The following is a 22,071-nucleotide window of genomic DNA, read 5'->3' as shown; positions in this document are numbered from 1 at the left end:
TGTTCAGGGTTTATGGTTAATCCATCCGTTATCAACCCAGAATTAGTCCAAAAGTGGGTGACTTAGAACAATGGTTCAAGGCGGTAACAATAAGGCAGCAAATTTACCACCACTTACGGAGCCACATGCGGACGGCCCAGGGGGCTTTCTTTCCCCTCTTGGTAAGGCAACTGCGCCAGGCCCTGGGGACAGCAAGGCCTCTCTGGCTGGTGTCAGCACCCCTGGCAGGCAGGCCTGTCCCAGGGCCACAAGCTGGCGATCGTGGCCCCGGAGCGCACGTTCCCGGATGTGCTCGGGAGAATGGAGACCCCCGAACACGTTTCCTGCCGCGTCTCCGACAGGCCGTGCGGAGGCCCAGCGCGAGAGCTGGGGGCGCCGTGTGCCTGGTTCTCAGCTCCGAGAGCTTTGCCTACCGTCTCAGCGCACACGCAGGAGACACACACGTCGCTTTCCACGGAAACGGTGCCCCTCCCCTCCCTGCTCTGTCAGCAACACTTGGACCTGAGCAGAGCACAGAGGAGGCGACTGTGTTAAACGTGGGACACGCCTGGGTGGCTCAGTCGGTTAAGCATCTACTTCGACTCAGGCCATGATCTCGTGGTTCGTGGGTTCGAGCCCTACATCGGGCTCTGTGCTGACAGCTCGGAGCCTGGAGCCTGCTTCCGATTCTGGGTCTCCCTCTCTCTCTGCCCCTCCCCCACTCATGCTGTCTGTCTCTCAAAAATAAATAAACATTAAAAGAAATTTTTTTTTTAACGTGGGACGAAGGGGGAATTCTGAAGGGTTCTTTCTACTTACCAAGGATGGAAGGGAAACAAACCAAGGTCAACGAGTCTGTCTCACTGGTGGTACCAGCTGGTAGGCTGGCTACCTAGAACTTTCTCAGACGGCCCTGACTGCAAACATTCCATCCAATGCAGAAAAAAAAAAGCACCTGCAGACTGCAGAGCTCCATTTGGGATTCAGAAAGTGCAACCAGGGGCGCCTGGGCGGCTCAGTCAGCAGAGCGTTGGGCTCCCGATATCAGCTCGGGTCATGGTCCCAGGGTCATGGGATCGGGTCCCGGGGTCATGGGATCGAGCCCCAAGTCAAGCTCCAAGCTGCGTGTGGAGCCTGCTTGGGATTCTCTCTCTCCCTCTCCCCTGCTCGCGTGTACGCTAAAATAAAAAACAAAAAATTTAAAAGAAAATGCGATCGAGCACGCATACCATCCGGCACACGCACTTACCCCCGACGTCTAACGCCGCGGACGATGAGGCCAAGCTGGGGGCTCTCAGTCCTCACGAAGCAGGACAGGACGCGGATCCTGCCAGCCCCGCACCCAGGCAGCAGAAGGCGGGGGAGGGGAGTCGCGGGGGCGGCTGACCGGCGGCTCGCAGAATCTGAGTGACATCGTGGCCGAGACACAGCGTCTGCTCCAACAGGCAGAGGGGCCACAGGTGTGACTCACCCTGCATCGGTTTTGGGTTTTGTTCCTCGTCACCTAAAATGAGCAGTTTCCCCACTGTCTCCACACCTGCATTCTGCAAAGCTCCAGCTCGTGTTTTAGAGAATGTTCTCCCTCTCAGACCCAGAGCAGTAGCAGACCGAACACTTCATTTCCTGCCATTTTAACCTTAAAATGTTAAAATGGAGGCTTTCTTGCGTCGTTGACTTCTTACTGTGCAGTTCCTAAAATTGCCTGAGGTTTCTAGACACTTCTGCATGATAGTCCTTCCAAAAGAAAACACCCTCCACCAAAACGAGTTCTCAGATCCCACCTGCTTTAGCTCTGCGAACCCTGAGGGACGGCAGCAGATCCGGGTCACCCCCGGACGCCCCGCCCACCCCACGTCAGCACCGGAAGTGCAAGGCCCGCGCTGGCAAGTTGCTCGGCGCCCCCCCCCCCCCCGCCCCGGCCAAGCCCTCCCATCGGCCCGTCCACCACAGAAGCGCTTTGCTCTCAACTTTCCTGACCCCGAGCCACCCCCACCCCCCACCCCGACAGAGAGCCGCTCGCTGCGGACGCAGAGCCCGGGCAGGGGAACCGTGGTTGTGCGCTCAGCTGTCAGAGCACACTACGAAAATCACACATCTGCAGGGGTAAACGTCGCCGTCATCTGGAAGAACCCCATCGGCAGAACTCGCTGTGACCTCATGAGACGTGGCTGACCTGTTGACGGGATCGCGTCACCCGCCCCCCGCCCTCGGGAGGCACAGGCAGCGATGGTCCGAGGAGCTCAGTGGCCCCCCACCCCAGGGTCCCCCTCAGCCACGGCAGGGCTCCGGAAACTGACCTGGCCGCGGCTGGTAAAAAGCGCGTGTGCACGCGTGTGCACCGATTTGTAAGAGCCCAGAAACTGAGCTGCACTGCGGGGTTTGACTCCCTGCAAACCAGCAAATCCGCAGGCACTTGGTGTGCTTTTCCATCACTGCGTGTTTGCATTTCTACTGGGAGATGTTTTACCTCCTTAAACACAGACTAAACCCGCACTCGTCTCAGGATAACCAGCTATAGGAGGCTGGAAGCCGTCTGGGGCCCATCAACCCTTGATAAACCCTTGATAAAAGGTGTGTCCTCCCAGCTCCGAGCTGGCCACCCCAGCGTCTGCGACACACGCAGGTGTTCGTGTCCAGTTGCCTCGAGCTGTGTGAAGTGGACAGGAGGGTGGGGACGTCTGTGGGCAGGTTTAGGGGTGTAGGGGGAGTCGGGAGCCACGTCGAGGGTGAGAAGCAGCCCGTGTGAACCCCTCAGAAGAAATTGCTGAGCCCACACAGAAGCCACACAAGACGGAACATGAGATTGGATGGGGGCTCTGTAGGGGCACCTGGGTGGCTCAGCTGGTTAAGCGTCCGACTCTTGGTTTCAGCTCAGGTTCGAGGGTTCGAGCCCCGCATCAGGCTCACCGCTGACGGTGCAGGGCCTGCTCAGGATCCTCTCTCTCCCCTCCCTGCCCTCCCCTCATCACTGCGTCTCCCTCAAAAATTAAAAAGAATTTTTAACGTGGGCTTTGTAAGTAAAGCCATGACCCACTCAGGGGAGATCGGTATCAGACATTTCTATATTTTACAGCACGATTTTGACGTGAATCAAATCTAGCGTGTGGTCTCTTAACCGAAGCGTAGCGCACACGGCCGTGCGTGGAGCCAGGCCGAGGCAGGAGACCCGTCAGGGGAGAACACTCGTCCAGAGGCCGCTGCCGGCTCTCCCGGGGGTTACTCCAGCACCCCTCCGACGCGCCCACCATGCTGCCTTCGCTTCTGTAAGGAGTCAGGGTCTTCAAAGTGGGGAGTCGGAAATGCCAAGCTGACAGATGGGAGCTCACGTGAGGGGCAGAAATAACAAACAGGCGCAAAGCTCTGCCTGTGGTTGATCGGCAAGTCACTGAAACACCTGGCCGCTCAGATGATCCAGCACGAGCCTCTTCGGACGGGACCGGGGCCCCTCCTCCCTCGCCAGCTCTTCCTTCTGCGTAAAGACAGGGACAGAGACGGGGGCCGGAAGAGAGTGGAAACCGGAGACAGGACCCGCTCACTCAGGAACCGTGGACAAAGGCAACCAGGGAAAGCCACAGGCATGTGAGACTCTCAGAGGCTAGATTCCAAACGGATAAAGTATCTGGGGCTCAGTGGTTAACCCAGATCCCAGGACAGGGTTGGGAAGTTCCTGGATTATCCGTCTGCCTCTTAACAGGAGACACCGATGCAGGGCCTGAGACCCAACTGGGGCCTTTCACAGTGTCATTTACCCTAAGTAAGAATAAAGTAAAAATGGCTATTTCTTTATCACACCAACGCGTAAACCAGTGGGAAGATACCCGCTTGTGTTCTGACTGATCAATATCCCAGCCACGGAACACCCACCACTGTGTGCTCCATAGCTTTGAACAGAGGACACACTGCGGGGCACCTGGGGGGCTCAGTCGGCTGAGTGGTGGACTTCGGTTCAGGTCAGAACCTCATGGTTCATGGGTTCGAGCCCCGCGTCGGGCTCTGTGCTGACAGCTCGAAGCCCGGAGCCCGCTTCGGATCCTCCGTCCCCCTCCCTCTGCCCTTCCTCTGCTCATGCTCTCTCTCTCTCTCTCTCAAATAAAACGTTAAAAAAAAAAAAAAAGATGAATTTTAACATGAAGATTTTTAATCCAGTTTAAAAAACACTTAAAACAATCTGCCCATCGGGGCGCCTGGGTGGCGCAGTCGGTTAAGCGTCCGACTTCAGCCAGGTCACGATCTCACGGTCCGTGAGTTCGAGCCCCGCGTCGGGCTCTGGGCTGATGGCTCAGAGCCTGGAGCCTGTTCCGGATTCTGTGTCTCCCTCTCTCTCTGCCCCTCCCCCGTTCATGCTCTGTCTCTCTCTGTCCCCCCAAAAAATAAATAAATAAACGTTGAAAAAAAAAAAAATTAAAAACAATCTGCCCATCAAAACAAGAGGTTGATTTGGGGTCTATTATTGTAACAAATTAGGCAAAATCATATTTCAGAATCGTTGAGAAAAAAGATAATGTCCTAGTTTTCTTGTTAAAAAAAAACAAACAAAAAACCTTGCTTGTAAAAGAGTTAACAGGAAAATCAACCTGGAAATCTCAGTGAACAAACACTAACACAGATGAAATATAAATTCCTTATATGCGTGTATGAATGACCACGACCACAGAAAGTATCCGAACGGTGATTTTAATGACCGGTATGTTCCCGAATAAGGACTCCAAGCCCAGAGCACAGAATTAAGGCAGCTACTTTGTTTCCAACAAGAAAGTGCACAAGGAACCCCGAGTGTCCCCCGACCGCAGTCTCCACCCAGTTCTGGGAGAAAAGTGTCCTCTAGCTGGCCAGTCTGTCATCCACCGCGACACCCGCCTATGAGGCAGACCTGGCATCGACCGACATGTGCTTACTGTGCGGGCGCCAGGTGTGGCGGGGCGGCTCAGTACTCACATCTGGAAGGTGCTCTCGTTTGCGGTAAAATCGACCGTGAGCGCTGACACACGGCTGCCGGCCGCCAATCTCGAATTACGTAAAATGTGATTTGTCCACATTCCCAGAGCTGCTAACGTGTAAAAATCACTCGTATAAAAAGCTCCTCTCATTAAACGCCCTCGAATCAAATAACCTCGCGGAGGAAGGCTCTCGTGGCCCCCGCTCTACAGCAGAAAAGCAAGGAGGAAGGACAGGTCCTCCGCTGGGATCGCGTTCAGGACATTCCCAAGGGCGAGGGGTGAGCGAGGCCCCCAGGGCGCCACTACTCCGTCTGCACCAAGAATTCCACGTACTGCCCCCGAACCTCGAAATGGTCGGCCGGCCGGTTGTACGCCGTCCACACCGGTTCTCCCACAAACAGCCGCATGGCTTTCACGTAGTTCTAGAAAACACACAAACACACCCAGCTGTCAAACCAGCCCTCAGGGTGACCTCCCTGGCTGCGTCTGCTCCTGCTCCTGCGTCTTAACCACGCGGCCACGTTTCCTCTCCGAAAGGAGGTATGGGCCGCCGGGGCCCCAAGTTCGCGTGCCCAGGAAAGCACGGGGCGCGGAGGTCCAGCGCTGAGCCCACTCCTGCGACCCGCGCTGACCGCCTGCCGGCGCGCTCCCCTCGGCACCGCTCTCCCAACGTCAGGGCCCCGCGCCGCTCAACACCGGTGAGGACGGCGCGGCGCCCTCCCTCAAATTACCAATGGACGTGCCGTTCGAGTCCGTTCTCGCTTCTAGGAATTTACCCTGGTGACAAAGTCACACCTGTGCAAGTGACAAGCGCGTAAGGTTATTAGTCCCAGCACAGTTCACCGTAGCAAACAGGGAGCGGTCTGCACGCCCAGCGGGAGGGATCATCCTGACCGTGGAATAAGCCGGCCCGGCGGGCAGGGGTCTGGGGCTCGTCTGAGGACCGAGCCGGGCGGCTGCACGGAAGGACCCGCCCCCCACCCACGGCCAGGAAATGATCCGAGAGCGGACCCGGGGAAGGGAAACGTGGAACCTCGTGTGGAGGCCGCCGCGTCCTGTGCCGGGAGGACACAACACTCACACCCGCCGGAGCGCACAGGGCTGGGCAGCGGGGAAGAAAGGAAGCCGTCCGCTTGGCGCCCTTCCACAATTCTGGGTTTACACCACATGCCTTTAGTTTCCGTTCGGAAACCATACTTACCTCTCGGGTTTGGCCCCAACCCCAACCAGAGGGCGACCTCGCTTCCGTGCTGACGGCCGATCCTCATGCCAGGACTGGTATCGCTCTACAGTTTCGCTCCGAACGGAAACGCTCGGGAAAGCGACAGAGCAGCAGGGACCTAGAGACGCCCACCGAGCTGCACCCCTACACTCAACCACGTGCTCTCTCCTTAAAGGAGCGGGATCCCTTCCTGCTGACCTGCCTGGCTTCCCGGGGACCGCGGGTCGTGTGTGCACACGTGCGCCACCGACCAAGGACAAAGCCGGAGCTTCCTGACGGCCCGCAGATGGCGTGTGGCCCCCAGGCTCCCGAGCTCCGGAGCGGCGGGGGCGCCACTGAGAGGGCAGTGCCGCGAGCTCCCGACATCCGTGCACGGACACCTGCGAATCCAATACAGCGATCCTACCTTTTCATCCAGCGTGAAGCGGTGATAGATCCCGGCGGGAAGGGTGATCATGTCTCCTTTCTCCATGAAGATGCGGATCCACTTGTCCTCCTTGTCCCTCACATCAAAGTAGCCGCTGCCGTCCAAGATGTAGCGGATCTCGTCGTCCAGGTGCAGGTGCTCCTTGTAGAACATCTTGATCTGGACAGGAAGGACACCGCCACATCTCTCGGGGCCCGTCCCCAAGTCAGCACAGGTCCAGCCACCGACCCCGCCCTCAAAGACCAGGACTGGGGTGGACAGGGCCCCTTCATAAAAATAGAAATATTCTGGGGGCGCCTGGGGGGCTCAGCCGGTTGAGCATCTGACTTCAGCTCAGGTCATGACCCTCAGGTCAGGGTTCGTGGGTTTGAGCCCCGCATCGGGCTCTGTGCTGACAGCATGGAGCCTGCTTGGGATTCTCTATCTCCATCTGTCTGCCCCTCCCCCACTCACATTCTTTCTCACTCTCTCTCAAAATAAATAAATAAACTTAAAAAAAAAGGGGGGGGGCGTCTGGGTGGCTCAGTCGGTTATGCGGCCAACTTCGGCTCAGGTCATGATTTCACAGTCTGTGAGTTCGAGCCCCACGTCGGGCTCTGTGCTGACAGCTCAGAGCCTGGAGCCTTTTTCGGATTCTGTGTCTCCCTTTCTCTGACCCTCCCCCATTCATGCTCTGTCTCTCTCTGTCTCAAAAATAAATAAACGTTAAAAAAAAAAATTTTTTTTTTAATTAAAAAAAAAAAAAAAAACTTTAAAAAAGAAAGCTCCAGGCCCAGAGGGCTTCACTGGTTAATCTGCCAAACATTTCAGGAAAAAATAAAACTGCTGTACACATACTGTTTGTTCTAAAAAACAGAAACGGAGGTAACACTTCTCAGTTTACTCTATGGGCCGGCATTACTCTGATACAAAACTCAAATGAAGACGTTAAAAGGAAAAAAAGGGATGCCTGGGTGGGTCAATAAGTTAAGACTCTAACTCTTGGTTTCGGCTCAGGTCGTGATCTCACGGTTTGTGAGTTCAAGCTCCACGTCGGGCTCTGTGCTGACAGCGCAGAGCCCGCTTGGGATCCTCTCTCCCCCTCTCTCTGCCCCTCCCCTGCTTTCTCTTTCTCAAAATAACTAAATAAACATTAAAAAAAAGCAAAAAAAAAAGAGCTTGTGTTTACTAGTAGTAGATAGAATGATTCCTCCTCACGCAGTGTAGAACTCCATTACCTTTTCTTCATAATCTGGTAGTTTATCCTTGCATATGGTTATTATGTCCATCCAGGAATAGTTTCTCTCTTTTCGGATCTTTTCTAACTCTGGATCATTCTCGTATTTGTCAGCATCAAGCTATAAGAGTTTAAACGGCAACAAAAAAGAGGTCACATTAATGCAAGGAAACATGGATCTCTTTCTGGATCTCCAAAACGATCACGTTCCAAATGTATCAGCGAGTCCTTTGTCAATCACAACCTAACCTTCCTTCCCCGTCCTCCCTGTTTCTCTTAAGGGCTTCCCCATCTTCTCTGTACCAGCTGAAGAGGCCGAAGTTGTGTTAAACTCCTGCTCCCTTCCCCCCAGCAGTCCTTCCTGCGGGTTCTACGTCACTGTTCCAGTCCCACTGCCAGGAGCCCAGGTAAAGCGGCCAAGCCTGTCCAAGGGCACCAACCATCCCCCCGCCCCCCATCCTATTCCTCCAGCGCCAGCCCTCTGCAGGTCTGGCTGATCTCTCTACAGCACGTCTCTGGTCCGTCGTGTCCCTGGGCAGAAATGACTCCTGTTCTGAAGGGCTGCAAATATAACCCGGGTTCATCGCCCTGGGACGCGAGGCCTTCCATCATGAGGCCCGGGGTGTCTCTTCTTCTCTGTCCATATTCCCTGTTTATTTTTAAAGTTTATCTATTGAGAGAGAAGGAGAGAGAGAGAAGGCATGATATGGGGAGGGGCAAAGAGAGAGGAGAGTGAGAGTCCCAAGCAGGATCTGCACTGTCAGCATGGAGCCGGGTGCGGGGCTCGAACTCACAAACTGCAAGATCACGACCTGAGCAGAAGTCAGTGCTTAACCAACTGAGCAACCCAGGCGCCCCTCGTTCCCTGTTGTTGTTTAATCTACATCCCAAACCAATGAATAAGAGTATCTGCTTCTCCAAAAGACACCTGATGGTTCACATCCCCGCATCCTTGCTCCTGATGGCTTCCTCCACCTAGAAAGTTCCTTCACCATTTTATCACAATCCTATCTATTCTTCAAGGCCCAATTCTAACAGCACGTTGGTCATGAAGCCCTCCCCTAGGACTCTAGGCAGAATTAGTCTGCACTCCTACTTCAAACTATCGGAAATGAATTTAGTCTCCTTGGCCCTACACGGCGATAGAATGCACATTTCATCACAACTACTAAACAACAAACTCCAGAATACCTTTTTTTGAGAGACAGAGAGAGAGAGAGAGAGAGAGAGAAAGGGCACGAGTGAAGGGCAGAGAGGGAGAGAGAATCCCAGGAGGGGGAGAAAGAGAGAGAGAGAAGTGGGGCTCACCCAAAGCAGGGCCCGAGCTCACCGGATGCGGAACTCCCAACTCATGAACCATGAGATCATGACCTGAGCCGAAGTCAGATGCCTAACGGCTGAGCCGTCCAGGCGCCCCCAACTCCAGAATATCTTCAGGTACTAGTCATCGATACATTAATTTCTGCACAGCTGACTCCCCAAGTTATCCAGTCCACCCCTGGATGTGCACAGCACCGATCTACTTCAAATGGTGTGTGTCAGGGCTTTGTATCACTCTGCTGTGTCGCTGACAGCAGACAAGAAAAAGGGTCCGTCGGTTCCCGATGATCAAGAATGGTTATTACGAAGACAGTACGTAAGAATACGCAGGACACGGGCACTGGGGGGCTCAGTCGGTTAGGCTCCGGCTCCTGATTTCAGCTCAGGTCGTATCTCACGGTTTGCTGGTTCGGGCCCCACATCGGGCTCTGTACTGATGGGCGTGCGGAGCCTGCTTGGGATTCTCTCTCTCCCTCTCTCTCAAAATAAATAAAATGAACTTAAGAAAAAAAAAAAGAATACACAGGACACAAAGACCACAGAGTAAACATAATTTAATTTTTACAGCCCTTTGACTTATCCACAGCAGAAGCATTAGGCAGGAGGAACTGGGTTTGACCCATGAAATTACTAAAAGATGCCTTTTAAAATGTAGTATTTCAGGGGCGCCTGGGCAGCTCAGTCGGTTGAGTGTCCGACTTCGGCTCAGGTCACGATCTTGCAATCTCTGAGTTCGAGCCCCGCATCAGGCTCTGCACTGACAGCTCGGAGCCTGGAGCCTGCTTCGGATTCTGTGTCTCCCTCTCTCTCTGCCCCTCCCCGCTCATGCTCTTTCTCTCTGTCAAAAATTAGTAAATATTAAAAAAAAATGTTTTTAATAAAATGTCGTATTTTATCACTTGGATACTTTCACAAGTTGACCAACATCTCATTCTTGTTCTAAGCTGTAAAAACCAGAATGAAACCCCCAAAGCACAGTAGCTTGACCTTTCTGATTGTTTACATTGCAGATAATCGATTTTACGATAAAACAAAATTTCCCTCTGTAACAGACACTGCATACCATTTGATTGTTTCAAAAATGGTACCTTCCAGTAGGTTGGGTGTTTTAACCTTAGCCTGGGAAAAGACAAATACTCCGTAAACATTAACACAGGCACAAAAGCAACCCGTTTAGTAGAGAGGAAGCCCTTTTAATGGGGAGAAGGCCAGCCGTGCTTCTACACTGGCTCATGTGAAAATCAATCAAAGGAGCCTTGTTTACCAGGGACGGGGAGGCCGGCAGGGGGCGCTCCGACGCCCCGCGCTCCCAGCCAACGGCCGACCCACCAGAAGCCTCGCCTGGCAGGTGGCCGCTACTTCACTACACCTGCAGGTTTCCTCCCACCCCAGCAACGGCCCCGCGAAGCCACCGCTCCAGCTCCCAGTTTACTCCAGAGTGGTTTTTGTTTACAACAGCATTCCCAACTCCTCCTCCACCTTTTTAATAAAAGACTGTTCCTCTCATTTATTAGGGGACTTGACCACGGTTTTGCTGTGGTTTGCTTAGGTTGGACTTCAATCCTCTATTCCTAAATAAACCCATTTTCACTGCTAAAATAACGGGGCAGTTCTGTTTTGAAAGTCAACACTACTAGGGGCGCCTGGCTGGCTCAGTCCCTAGAACATGCGACTCCTGATCTGCGGGTTGTGAGTCTGAGCCCCCATGTCTGGTGTAGAGATTACTTAAACAGTTAAAGAAAATACAGAAAAGAAAAAAAAGAAAAGAGAGAAAGGAAGGGAGGAAGGAAGAGAAAGAAAAGAAGAAAAGAAGAAAGAAAGAGAAAGAAAGAAGAAAGAAAGAAAGAAAGAAAGAAAGAAAGAAAGAAAGAAAGAAGAAAGAAAGAAAGAAAGAAAGAAAGAAAAGAGAGAGAGAAAGAACGAACAAACGAACGTTAACACTGCTCAACCAGAGGTACCAAGAAGACCTGCTTCTCCTTTATCTAAGAGAGACCAGATGAGGTCTAAAGTGCTGTTAGGCTGGAACATTCTACGAGCCTGTCCACCGGGGGTAAAGCGTCGCTACAAAACAAATCAGACTTTATTCCATTCTGGTCCCAGATGGAGCACGCGCGCGGGAGCGGACGTCACAGCAGACTCCGACAGCCGGGCCCCCGCAGCCCGCGGTGGGGGAGGGGGGGAGAGCGGTCCTGCCGAGACCCACCCCCCCCCAGACCCCGCACCCCTGCGTGCACCTCGCCAGGAGGGCACACCTGCCGCCGGCGCACCGCACAGGGACCCTGGGTGGCCCAAGGTCTCCTTCCCCGCTCTCGCCCGCTGCAGTCCGCTAACGCCGCGAACCCACCCGCCGCGTCGGACCGCAGACCCCAAACCCCCGCCCCGACACCTCGCGGGGAACCCGACTCCCCCCACAACCCCTCTGCAAGCATGCGCAGCGCGCCCAGGCCGCCCACCACCCAGCGGAGACGCCGAGCATGCGCAGGACGCCCAGGCCCCCTAGAGGCGCGCAAGCGCTGAGCGCCCCGCACGCCGCCGCTCGGCCGGATCGAGAGCATGCGCACCGCTCCCGGGGCGCCTAGACTCCAGCCCCGCTACCCAGTGCGCGTTGCGTGCCCCGGGCGCCGCCGACCGCCCGACCCCTGACCCCCCTGTAGGAGCGTTGCGCAGCTCTTCCCCCGGCCCTGTCCTGGCCGCGGTCCCCACTCGCCGAAGCTTCGGGTGTGCGGGGAGCGCGGGGGCGGGTGGGGGGAAACACCGCCCCCGCCCGCCCCCGCGCCGCGTACCTTCCAGTAAAGAACCCCGAGCCGGCGCAGCTGCTCCAGGCCGACCGGGCTGCAGGGGTCGCCGCGGTGGGGCAGCCTCGGGTCGTCGGCCGACTCGTCCATGTACCAGGCCTGCACCATGGCCGGGCCGGGGACGCGGTGGCGGAAGAACGGGCGCGCGGCGCGGGGAAGGCCTTTGCCCCGGGGCGGCCGGGCGGGGCGGGGCCGGCGCGCCCGTCGGAGGGGGCGGGGCGTGGGGGAGAGAAGGGGGACTGCGGGGAGCGGAGCGGGCGGGCGGGGACGGGGTGCAACGGGGGGCGGGGCTGGTGACCAGGAGGAAGAGCCTGCCCCAGGGCCAAGGGTCAACTTGCTGCCGCTCAGCGGGGACCGCGTGGGTGAGACAGACGGAATTCGCACCGAGTCTGGCCTCGCCCTAGGTAAACGGGGCGTCCCGAGTCTTTCCTACTGCCCTGCTCTCGGGGTGCACGGGGCGCAGGTAAAATTCAGCGTCCTCCAGCCCTCTGCAAGTGGCGCCGGGTGCTACGATCTCTGGACAGCCAGAAGAATCTTGTGAAACAAATAGTATTTTACAGGAAGGAAACTAAATGCCATCCAAAAGAAGTGGTTTTATCACAACCCACGCAGCTGATGTGGGACCCAGCACGGCTCGAGGTCAGGTCAAGTCACCACGCAGGACAGGTGTCACTCAGGAGACTGTGCCTTCTCCAACCCCTCCCCCCTTCTTTGTAACAGCAGCAGGTCTACAGTACGACCCTGTATTTTTAAACCGCCCATCCCCCTTCCCAGGGTTAGGACTTAACGTCCTAGGAGAAATAAACAAGCTTCCCTTTCCCAGTTTTTGAATTGATAATCCGTTTAGCAGATTAGAACAGAAAAGAAAGGTTCATTTCTTTCAAAGCAATGAACCAGAAAAGATGGGATTATCTCAGCCATTCACCACGGTCTCTAGCAGGGAATCAAGTAACTGGGAAAGGTATGGGATTTAAACTAGACCGCTCTAGTCCACTCCAGAACTTCCCCAAGTTGTACACAAGGCACACATTTACTTCGTGTCCGTTCTGCTGCTGCAGCGACTGCACAGTGGAGAGCCCGCCTCTCCAGCTCGACCAGCGACAGCTCGTCCCCCAGGATCCCACCTTCGACATCACTGCCGGTTTTGTTCTGCGCTTCGTGACAAAGCTGCGGAACGTGGTGGTTGATGGTGGTCTCACCCCACGCCCTCCCCTTAGCCCACCCTGTAGAGCCCCAGAGCTCACCAGTCCCTGCCGGCCGCTCCCAGAAGGCAGCCCCGGCGCCCCCCTCCACCAGCCCCCCTGTTGCCAGGTCCAGTCCGTGCTTCTGTTCTCAGTCAGTTCGTCACAGTCGCCTACTCCCTTCCCGAGACATTTCTTGTCATTTCCCTTCCGCTCCCTCCTGGTTCTCCGTGGCGTGGCCACAATGTGCTGGGGTGCCCAGGGCTCTCCGTGTGCTGTCCTCTATCCACACACGCTGTAGGTGTGCTCGTGTGGTGCAGTACACATCGATGACTGACCCCCACCATCTGTCTCCAGCCAGGACCTCTTCTGAGACCAGGCTCCATGTCTAACTTGGCATCACCACATGCATGGTCGGTATCTAGACCTAACTCAGCCGAAACGGAGTCGAGCGCCTGCACACCCAGCCGTGTCTCCCCAGCCTTTCCTGACCCAGCGAACAGCAGCGCCAAACGTCTAGGGATTTTGTGTTTCCTCTCCCCTCCCCTCAGCATCCAGCCAAGTCTAGCAGCAAATCCTGTCGCTTTGACCTCCAAAGCACACCACGCATCCACTCACTTACCCCCATCCTGGGTCTTTCTGCCCTCTTTTCTTGCCTGATGAAATGGACTTACTGAAATTGACCCCCTGCTTCCGTTTCTGCGGCTGCACACTTCCATGCAGAGCGTGTATTAAAAAACACAAGTGGGATTGTGTCACCTGTCTGCTTAGCCCTCCTTTCCCAACCGCCCGGCTGCCGACCACCTCTCCAGCCTCTGCCTCCCGCCTGTTCTCTGCCCTCCACACACGCGGGTCTCTCAGCGTCTGAGTCTGCCGTCCTCCCTACCTCGGGGCCTTTGCCAGTGCGTTTTCCCTCCCTCCATCCTGCAGACACCGTTCTCCCCTGCGTGCTTCCCTTCTCCGCTTAGGACCCCTCCCTAGAGAGGCCTTCTGACCGCACCCCGCACGGCTGGGAGGTCTCCCTGTTTCACACGCTCCTGGTGCTTGTCTAATGATGTATTTGGCTCATGTCAGCCTCCACCTTAGGACTGTCGGCCCCATGTTTTTGGTACTTGCCGAATGAATACATGTGTGTTGCCAATGACAACTTGTGTCTTGGGGTCAGGGTGTGTCTTCCAGGGACCAGTGCCTGGTATGTGACAGGCGACAAAAGGAAGTCTGCTGAATGAAAGCGGAAAGGCTATGAGAAGCACTCCAGAGTTTCCACAACATCACTACAACTGCCCTCCTAACTCAAATCAAATCTCCTTCCCTAGAAAATAATGCTGTGCGCTGGGTAATCTTCCGTGGGCTTCCCACACGTCATCTCACCTGCCCTCACGTTTCTTTAATGTTTATTTATTTTTGAAAGAGGGTGTCAGCAGGGGAGGGGCAGAGAGAGGTAGAGACAGAGGATCCAAAGCAGGCTCTGCTCTGTCAGCACAGAGCCCGATGTAGGGCCCGAACCCACGACCTGTGAGATCGCTACTTGAGCCGAAGTCCGACGCTTAACCGACCGAGCCACCCAGGCCCCCTTACTACCCACGCTTTAACGACAACTGAGGCAAGCAGGGCTCATAACTGGCTCAAGGTCACACGGCCAGGAAAGAGCAAGGCTGGGATCTGGGCTCCCCGCAAAGCGTGCGGCGGTTGGGGGGAATGACCGCTTCCTGGAACTAAGTACCTGCAGGGTCGCCCCCACCCCACCCCACCCCCCGCCCCCGCCACCACAGGGCAGCACAGCACAGTCGTGTGTCACTGTTCGTTGGCCTCCATGTCAAGCAGGAGCCTCGTTTATTTATTTTTCACTATTGGGGAGGAGAGAGGGAGCTGTTTTATGTCTGTATAAACAACCATGCTGTGGAAAAGCAGGACAAGCGGCCGCGGAACCTGGCACTCGCTGGCAGAGCGGGTCCGAGCAGGCAGAAGCAGACACGAACAGCACGCATCGCATCGCTTTCCTGTGACCAGTGCCGCCCTCCGGGAATCCTCCTTAGAAGGGAAGAAGTCTCTTGAAATTGAACTGCTTCTTCCAGCAGAATAGCCAGCAGCAGCCAAAAAATACATCGTGCAACCGGAGTTTATTACCCCGAAGTGGGCAGCTCGGGAAGGATCTGTAGATGCTTTGAAAGACAGATGGTCGCCCTCCCTGCGGCCCCGCCCGCACGCCCGCCACCCATCCACGGGTGTGCGCCCGTGCCAGCGACGTGCTTCCTCTGCGAGGGTCTTTCGGGCTTCGTGGGCCAAGAGGCAGGATCAAGCAGAGGAGATGGGTCCTTCAGTAGCAACCGTTTTGAAATGTGAAAAACAGGCGCCTGGGTGGCTCAGCTGGTTAAGCATCCGACTTTTGATTTCAGCTCAGGCCGCAATCTCACGGTTTGTGGGTTCGCGCCCTGCGTCAGGCTCCGTGCTGACAGCGGGGCGCCTGCTTGGGATTCTCTGTCTCCCCCTCTCTGTACCCCTCCCCCCGTTCTCTCTCTCAAAATAAACTTTTAAAAAAATGTAAAAGCCATTCTTAGCTCACAGAACATACAAAAACAGGCTCAGGCTGGAATCTGCTGACCCCACTGCATCCCAATAATAATATTAAAATTGTATTTCCCTGGCCTGTGGGGAGCACTTTGTCAGAGTCTCAGATTTCACGCTACTAACAAGCCAAGGAGGGAGCTTGCCATAAGCTTGTGCATGCGGGCGGAAGACCCGAGTCTCCTGGGTCAGAGGCAAGGCCCAGCGCCTGACTCAACGGCAGTGGCTGGTGTCAGTGTCTCTGCACCGGCTCCTCCCAGGGGACGCGAAGAGACCAGAAGACACCCGTGTGCTCAGCGGGTTGCACTGAGCTTAGGAACCTAGATCTCCATTATACCGGGCAGGAAGCACGCCTGCCCCTGCTCCAGGGACACACCAACCACATGGGTCTTCCAAGGCCATTGGGCTAAACAAAGATCCCTGCAACGGTAGTTAGGATCCCACTGGTGTGTGTGCAGAAATGTCAGAGGCCCGTGGAGAACTGGGACCCGCTCTATGTGCATTTATTGGACAGAGTCTTGGAAATATGACAGAGTGCTCACGGTCCTGAAGGTGAGAAGTGTGGGCGCGGCGAGGGTCACCCTCTGCTCAGCGTCACAAGCTGCAGTCAAGGTCGCTGCGGCTGCCTCCTTGCTGGAGCGTGCTTGTTGGCAGAACTCACTCAGTAAACCCGAGACCCCTCTTTTCTTACTGGCCGGTGACCAGGAGCTGCTCTCTATGCCCAGAAGATGCCCTCAGTCCTTTGCCCATAACATAGACGCCTACTTCTCTAAGCCAACAGGAAAGGCTTTATCCCTTTGAATCTCTCCTTCCAAGAAGATCTCGCCCGATTAGTTCAGGCTCACCAAAGATAACCTCCATTTTGATGAACTCCGAGTCCAGTGGTTTGGGGCTTTAGTTACTCCTGCAGTAAGGCTCAGTAATTTCACCAGCAGCCAGACTCACAGCTCCACCCACGCTCAAGGGTCTGATACAGGGCTTGTCCACCCGGGGGGGGGGGGGAATCTCAAAATGCTGCTTACCATATCCATAAGTCTCTGTATTGTTCCTACTCACTGTCACAGTGACTGAGCAAAGACTGAAAATGGTTAAGAACGGTGGCACCAGGGGTGCTTGGGTGGCTCAGTTGGTTGAGCGTCCGACTTCGGCTCAGGTCATGATCTCAGGGTTCGTGAGTTCGAGCCCCACGTTGAGCTCGCTGCTGTTAGCCTGTCAACGCAGAGCCTGCTACACTACGGACCCTCTGCCCCCTCTCTCTGCCCCTCCCCAGCTTGTGCTCTCCCCCAAAATAGGTCAATATTAAAAAAAAAAAAGTGGCCCCTGCTCACTTTTACTTATTTACCAGCTGTCCATGTTTTAGGTATAAGCACAGTTATCAATGTCACGGTTTCATAGGATTTAGGATTCTTAAATTGATGGTAACTAGAAAACTTTTTAAGATACAGAAAAAAAAAAAAAAAAAAAACCTCTACAGAGGCCAGGAGAATAGCCTTGACTCAAGCATGACACTTCCTCAAGTTGCTAGGCGTGGGGAATAAGCTTAGGAATTCCCTGAGCCTGCACGGATGGGTTAACAAGGCCTAAAGAAATAGCCACAGGATGAACACACCCAAGTTTGGGTAAAAAAGGTCAGGTAAATGGGGCAAAGGCCCCCAGAATAGGACAAAAGTATAGGAATAGGAAATCGCAGGATGAAAGCATCCAGAAATAGTAAACGAGATTAGGTGTTCAGGGGGGAAATGCCCCCCAACTTAGTACAACAGCAGAAAGCTGCTTTCACAGGAAGGAAGGACCAATTAGGTGAACAGGTAAACAGCGCTATAGACCTCGGTGGGGCGTAGTTGCCCAGAGAGGAGCTAATTAGCAAAAGAAAGGTGCCTTGTTGACCCTGACGTAGCTTGCTCCGTCTTTCTCATCCCCTAGGCCAGTTTAGGTAAACAGAGGTGGGGCCTCACGTCTGCTGTAAACAACCTTCCACCCAATGTCAGGAGTCTGTTTTGTATTGACCCAAACCCCTAACAGCGCATGCCTTCAACACCCCCTTTCCCTCCTGCCCGTGAGTTAATGTTCACGGTTTCATTGTCTCTTGGTACACGCCCATCACGCTTGTAAGCCTTCTGACCCCAATAAAAACAGAGCAAGGACCCTTCCTTGGGGCCCCTGTCTCCTCCCGGACATTAGCCTCTCGTATTTTAATCCCGCGTCTGCCCTGTTGCTGGACAAGAGGGAACTCCAGATCCAGCGTATACGACAGCTGGGTAAGCCTTAGGAGACGATCACAATTTTTTTTCTGGCAGGGAGGGTTCTGGACGGCACAGCCATCGTAACCGCGGCCTCAGTAAGGGCCGCGTGTTTACTGTTCCCCTCTCGGTTCCAGCAGCGCCCCGCCCCCGGCGACCACCGCGCGCTGAGTCAAGTCAGACTGCGAAGGCAGGCTCGCTCGGCTCAATTTTGAGACAGCGTCTGCCGGGCGCCCTGGCTGGAACAGCGATGGTGATCTGGGGGCGAGTTCGGCCTGCAGGCCAATCCTAGGGGCCTCTCTCCTGGCAACGGTCACACTTGGGTTGACAGCAGAGATGCTTTCTGCGCGCTTCCCTTGCGTCACAGACAACATTAACGCGTCGACGCAGACGTCGACGTTTCCTAATTGTTTACGGCTTCCTCATCTTTCTTCATCTCTCGAGAGATGCGGGGCTTCACGTCTGGCCGGCTTTCCTGCACGTGTGTCCGAGCAGCCACGGCGGCAGGTGGCACAGGAGTGTCGCACGAGCGCCAGCAGCTGCCCCGGCGCGGCCTTTGCCCCCTCACCGCGCTGCTCGGCACAGGGAGGGCCCTCCGCGTCTTGGCTCCCCGGGATGTGTTTCCACGCCGCAGCCCCTCGTGCTTTAGGAACCACGGCCCAGCTTCGTGGCTCCGGGGACAGGAGCGCAATGTGCAAACAAAACAGAACAAAGATAGGTTGGCTCTGCCGCGGGCTGGGGGGCCTCGCCTCAAGCAAGGCTGCGCTGGGGCTCAGAGGGTGCTAAGGGCTCCCTCCTTCCCGGCCTCGGCCTCGGCCTGCCTCGGCTCTCCTCCCCGAGGGCTGGCTCAATTCTCACCTCCCGTAATGAGCTTCCTGTCGGTACAGGAAACCCAGCCCCCAGTAGCTCCGCAACCATGCTTGTAATTCATGAGAAAGGAGCTCTTTTAGGTGGTGTCTGGAGAGCCAGTCTCATGGAAGGTTCCAGATGGCCCAGGCAGAACCACGCGTCCACCCCCTTGGATCTCTGCCGAAGCCCGAGGTCGGCCATCCGGCGAGACCGGGCCTGGCAGCCCCTTGGGACAAAGCCAGGACCCCCGAGGACCCAGAGGAGGAGGGCCGGGCAGACAACCGGGCAGACGCTCTGGAACACTGGGCTGCCAAGGCCCTCCTACTCGGTGGGTGTCTCTCTGAGGAGAGCAGAGGGCCTGGCAACTGCTGTCAAGTCGGCGCCACCGGTCCCTGTCCCTGTCCTCAGGCCCTGTGCCCTGCGGCCCCTCACTGTTGACGCCCACGTGCGAGGGAGACCTGCCCAGCCCCACGGAGCAGCCTGTGTCTGGGCGACTTTCCCGTCAGGGCCAGAGCTCAGCCCATGTCTTCTACACGGAAAGCCTGAGGGCTTTCTGGAAAAGAGAGGAAGTGTGAAGGGAGTGCAGGCGTCATAAATAACAGCAGAGGTGCCAATGGTTGGAAGCAACGGGTGCACCGGGATAAAAATTATCGTTGAAAAGAAAGGGCCGAAAATAAAGGTTGGCCGTGAAACACAAGGGCCCGTCTAGAAATGGAACGTAGGGCTGACACAGGACTTGCGGGACGAAAAGCCGCGGGGCCGTCCCCTATCCTACAACCTGGCCAGTTCGCTGAAAGAGACTTTCATACAATGAAACTGGGTGACAGGGATGTATGCACGTTCATAAAACTATTCTTTTTGCATGTATATTTGGACAATTTCACTGGTTTTTACAAAAAGTTGTGGCATTTTGAATTCAGAAACAAGCCAGCTGTGCGTGAACTGTTCATACCTGAAAAAAGGGAGTCGGAGTGGATTTCTTACCAAAGGAGCAGCACTGACGCAGCCCCGGGAGGCCGCGGTCTAAAGGAGAGCATTTCTCGGGCTCTTAACACGTCTTTCAAAGAAGAAAGAAGGAGACATTCAGACATTGGTGAGTGCGACCCTCTCTTGCCCTGGGGACAGAGGCAGCCTCATTTGCAGCCTCTCAGGGAGTCATCCCTCGCCCTTGGGCTTCCAGGATGCAAGTAAACGCATGTTTATTCTAGTGTGCTACCCCTGTCTCTCTCCAGACGTCATCATACCTGCGTCACACTGTCCCCAAACACTTGCTCCGATGAGACTCTTCCCCAGGCGTGCTCCATGTCACATACGTTGAGAGAAAGGATCGGACCTCTTCTGAGGTCAAAAACTTTGAGGGGGCCTCCTATGCTAACTCTCTTCTGGAAAGTGGTGAGGCTTGTCACGAAGACGCCGCGAAAGGGTGATAAGACTCCTCCTCTTGGAGGGCGGCATGTACTCATTCCAAAAACGTCCCGCACGACATTCTTTGGTGAACACTGACAAAAGTGCAGCAAGTGACTGAAGTAGCAACTAGTAAAGACGGACAGCGCGTTCACCAAAAAGACCACTTCCCAGCTGGGAGCACGTAACCAAAGCACAGACGGGGCTCAGGGCCGCATTTCCAGACAGCCGCGCAGGAGGTGAGGAGGCAGGGACTTCGAGATTCACAGGGAGTCGTCACAACATTAGACTTTCTTTAACGACACAGAATTGGTTAGCGGTTAGCTCATAGCAACTTTTGGGAAAGAAAAGTTTTGTTCGCGATTTCCAGGGGCCTAAGCGAGAAGTGGCCCAGGTCGGGCTAGTCTTGCAAAATACACATTAATCTCTGTTTGTGTAACCAAACTGGTTTTGTCTGCTCAGGGGATTTTCCAGGCAGGTCTCCGTTTGCTTTTGATTCCAACACCCGCCAATGTTGGGGGGCAGGGCAGCAGAAACACGAGAACACCCAACGACTACAGTAAGCACTGGGACCAAAGTCTTAGTAATAAAAACCACAAGGACGTAGAAGTAACAGATACTGACATTTGGGAAATAGTTTTTCAGAAAGCAAATCTCACTCTCGTGGAAAACCAACTTTGGCCGGCATGACAGATTCTCACGGGCCAAATATCTGGCAGTGAGGATCCCAGGACGTTGGCACTTGTGAGCCCCGTGAAGACGGGGAGGGGAACGTAACGCAGGGAGACAGGAGTAACACGTGACCGCCTTGGGTCGGGGAGGGGAGGACGGCGTCAGAGGGGGAGAGGGACCCAGAGGGAGTGCGGAGGTGGGAAGGGGCAGGGAAGCCTGCAGGCTATGAGTCTCCGCGAGCAGCCAATGGAAGGAGTTGGGGGAGGGCGGAGCCCAAACACCTGGAGGAAGCGGAGAGAACGTCAGCACGCGGCCTGGGGCGCCGGGTCCTGGACCTCGGGGCCAGGAGGAGGCCCGGAGGGAGGCAGGGCCAGAGCCGTGGGGACGCTCACGGCCACTTGGTGTGATGGGAGTCGGACTTCTAGACGGAGAACCACCTGCAGGGCAGGCTAGACGGAAGCAAGGAAACCGGGGAGGCTACCGCAATCTTCCGAGTGACAGAGGTCGGGGCCTGGGTCAGGGCCTAGTACGTGCGTGGTGGGAACGGTCAGGTTCCGGATCGGTTTTGCACGAAGGCCAACCAGAGCTGACGATGCAGGGATGTGAGGCACCGGCGCGGGGCGGTCAGGGGCATTCTGGGGCTACAGCCTGAGAGCCTGGGAGGACGGAGTCGTGGCGGGTGGAGATGGAGGAGACCGTGGACCACGGACCGTGCGGATTTGGGGTGGGGGCAGAGCGGAGTCTGGGTCGCACGGGCTGTGTCTGCGACGTCCGTCAGAGGTCCGAGGGGAGACGCTGAAGAAACATCAGGCTGCGATCTAGGTAGAGCCCACTCCGGACGCACTGCTGACCGTTGGTCCGCGTCTCGCAGGAGCGGGAGCAGGTGAACACCCGAGCCCACCCCGGAGGCGGCGTGCGGGCGGGAGGGTCCGGTTCCGAGCCGGCACCACCTCCCTGCTGTGGCCCGGGGGAGTCGCAGGACTCTGTTCTGCAGGTGTCTGGCTTCCTGTCCCTCCAGCCTCGCCTGGGCCCTGCTGTTTGTTCTTCGCCGGCTCTGGGGCTCCCCCCGGCAACCCGAGCACCGCACCCAGGTCCGGCCCAAGTCCCTGCCTGTCTGAGTGGCGCCAAACTAAAGGAGGAGCCGGGACATAAACTCAGGAAGTCCACATCCACTGTTGTTCCTTTTTTTTTTTTTTTTAATTGCTTTTAATGTTTATTTTTGAGAGACACAGAGCACGAGCAGGGGAGGAGAGAGAGAGAGGGA

At 55.7% G+C, this 22,071-nt stretch overlaps 1 protein-coding gene across 1 annotated transcript; it reads right to left on the bottom strand.

Annotated features, from left to right (window-relative positions):
- Window positions 1-4,636: 4,636 nt before the first annotated feature.
- ADI1 (acireductone dioxygenase 1) lies at window positions 4,637-12,061 on the bottom strand. The gene is made up of 4 exons (XM_030311717.1): window positions 11,885-12,061; window positions 7,783-7,902; window positions 6,545-6,724; window positions 4,637-5,338 (listed from the first exon to the last, which is right to left on the bottom strand). Exons 1-4 carry the CDS (start codon window positions 12,002-12,004, stop codon window positions 5,219-5,221), a joined length of 540 nt encoding a protein of 179 aa, XP_030167577.1. The 5' UTR covers window positions 12,005-12,061; the 3' UTR covers window positions 4,637-5,218.
- Window positions 12,062-22,071: the final 10,010 nt, after the last annotated feature.

The sequence above is a fragment of the Lynx canadensis genome, chromosome A3 (assembly GCF_007474595.2).
Source record: "Lynx canadensis isolate LIC74 chromosome A3, mLynCan4.pri.v2, whole genome shotgun sequence".
Taxonomy (NCBI): domain Eukaryota; kingdom Metazoa; phylum Chordata; class Mammalia; order Carnivora; family Felidae; genus Lynx; species Lynx canadensis.
The sequence above is the reverse complement of the archived record's forward strand: the minus strand, read 5'-3'. Positions and strand labels throughout refer to the sequence as shown.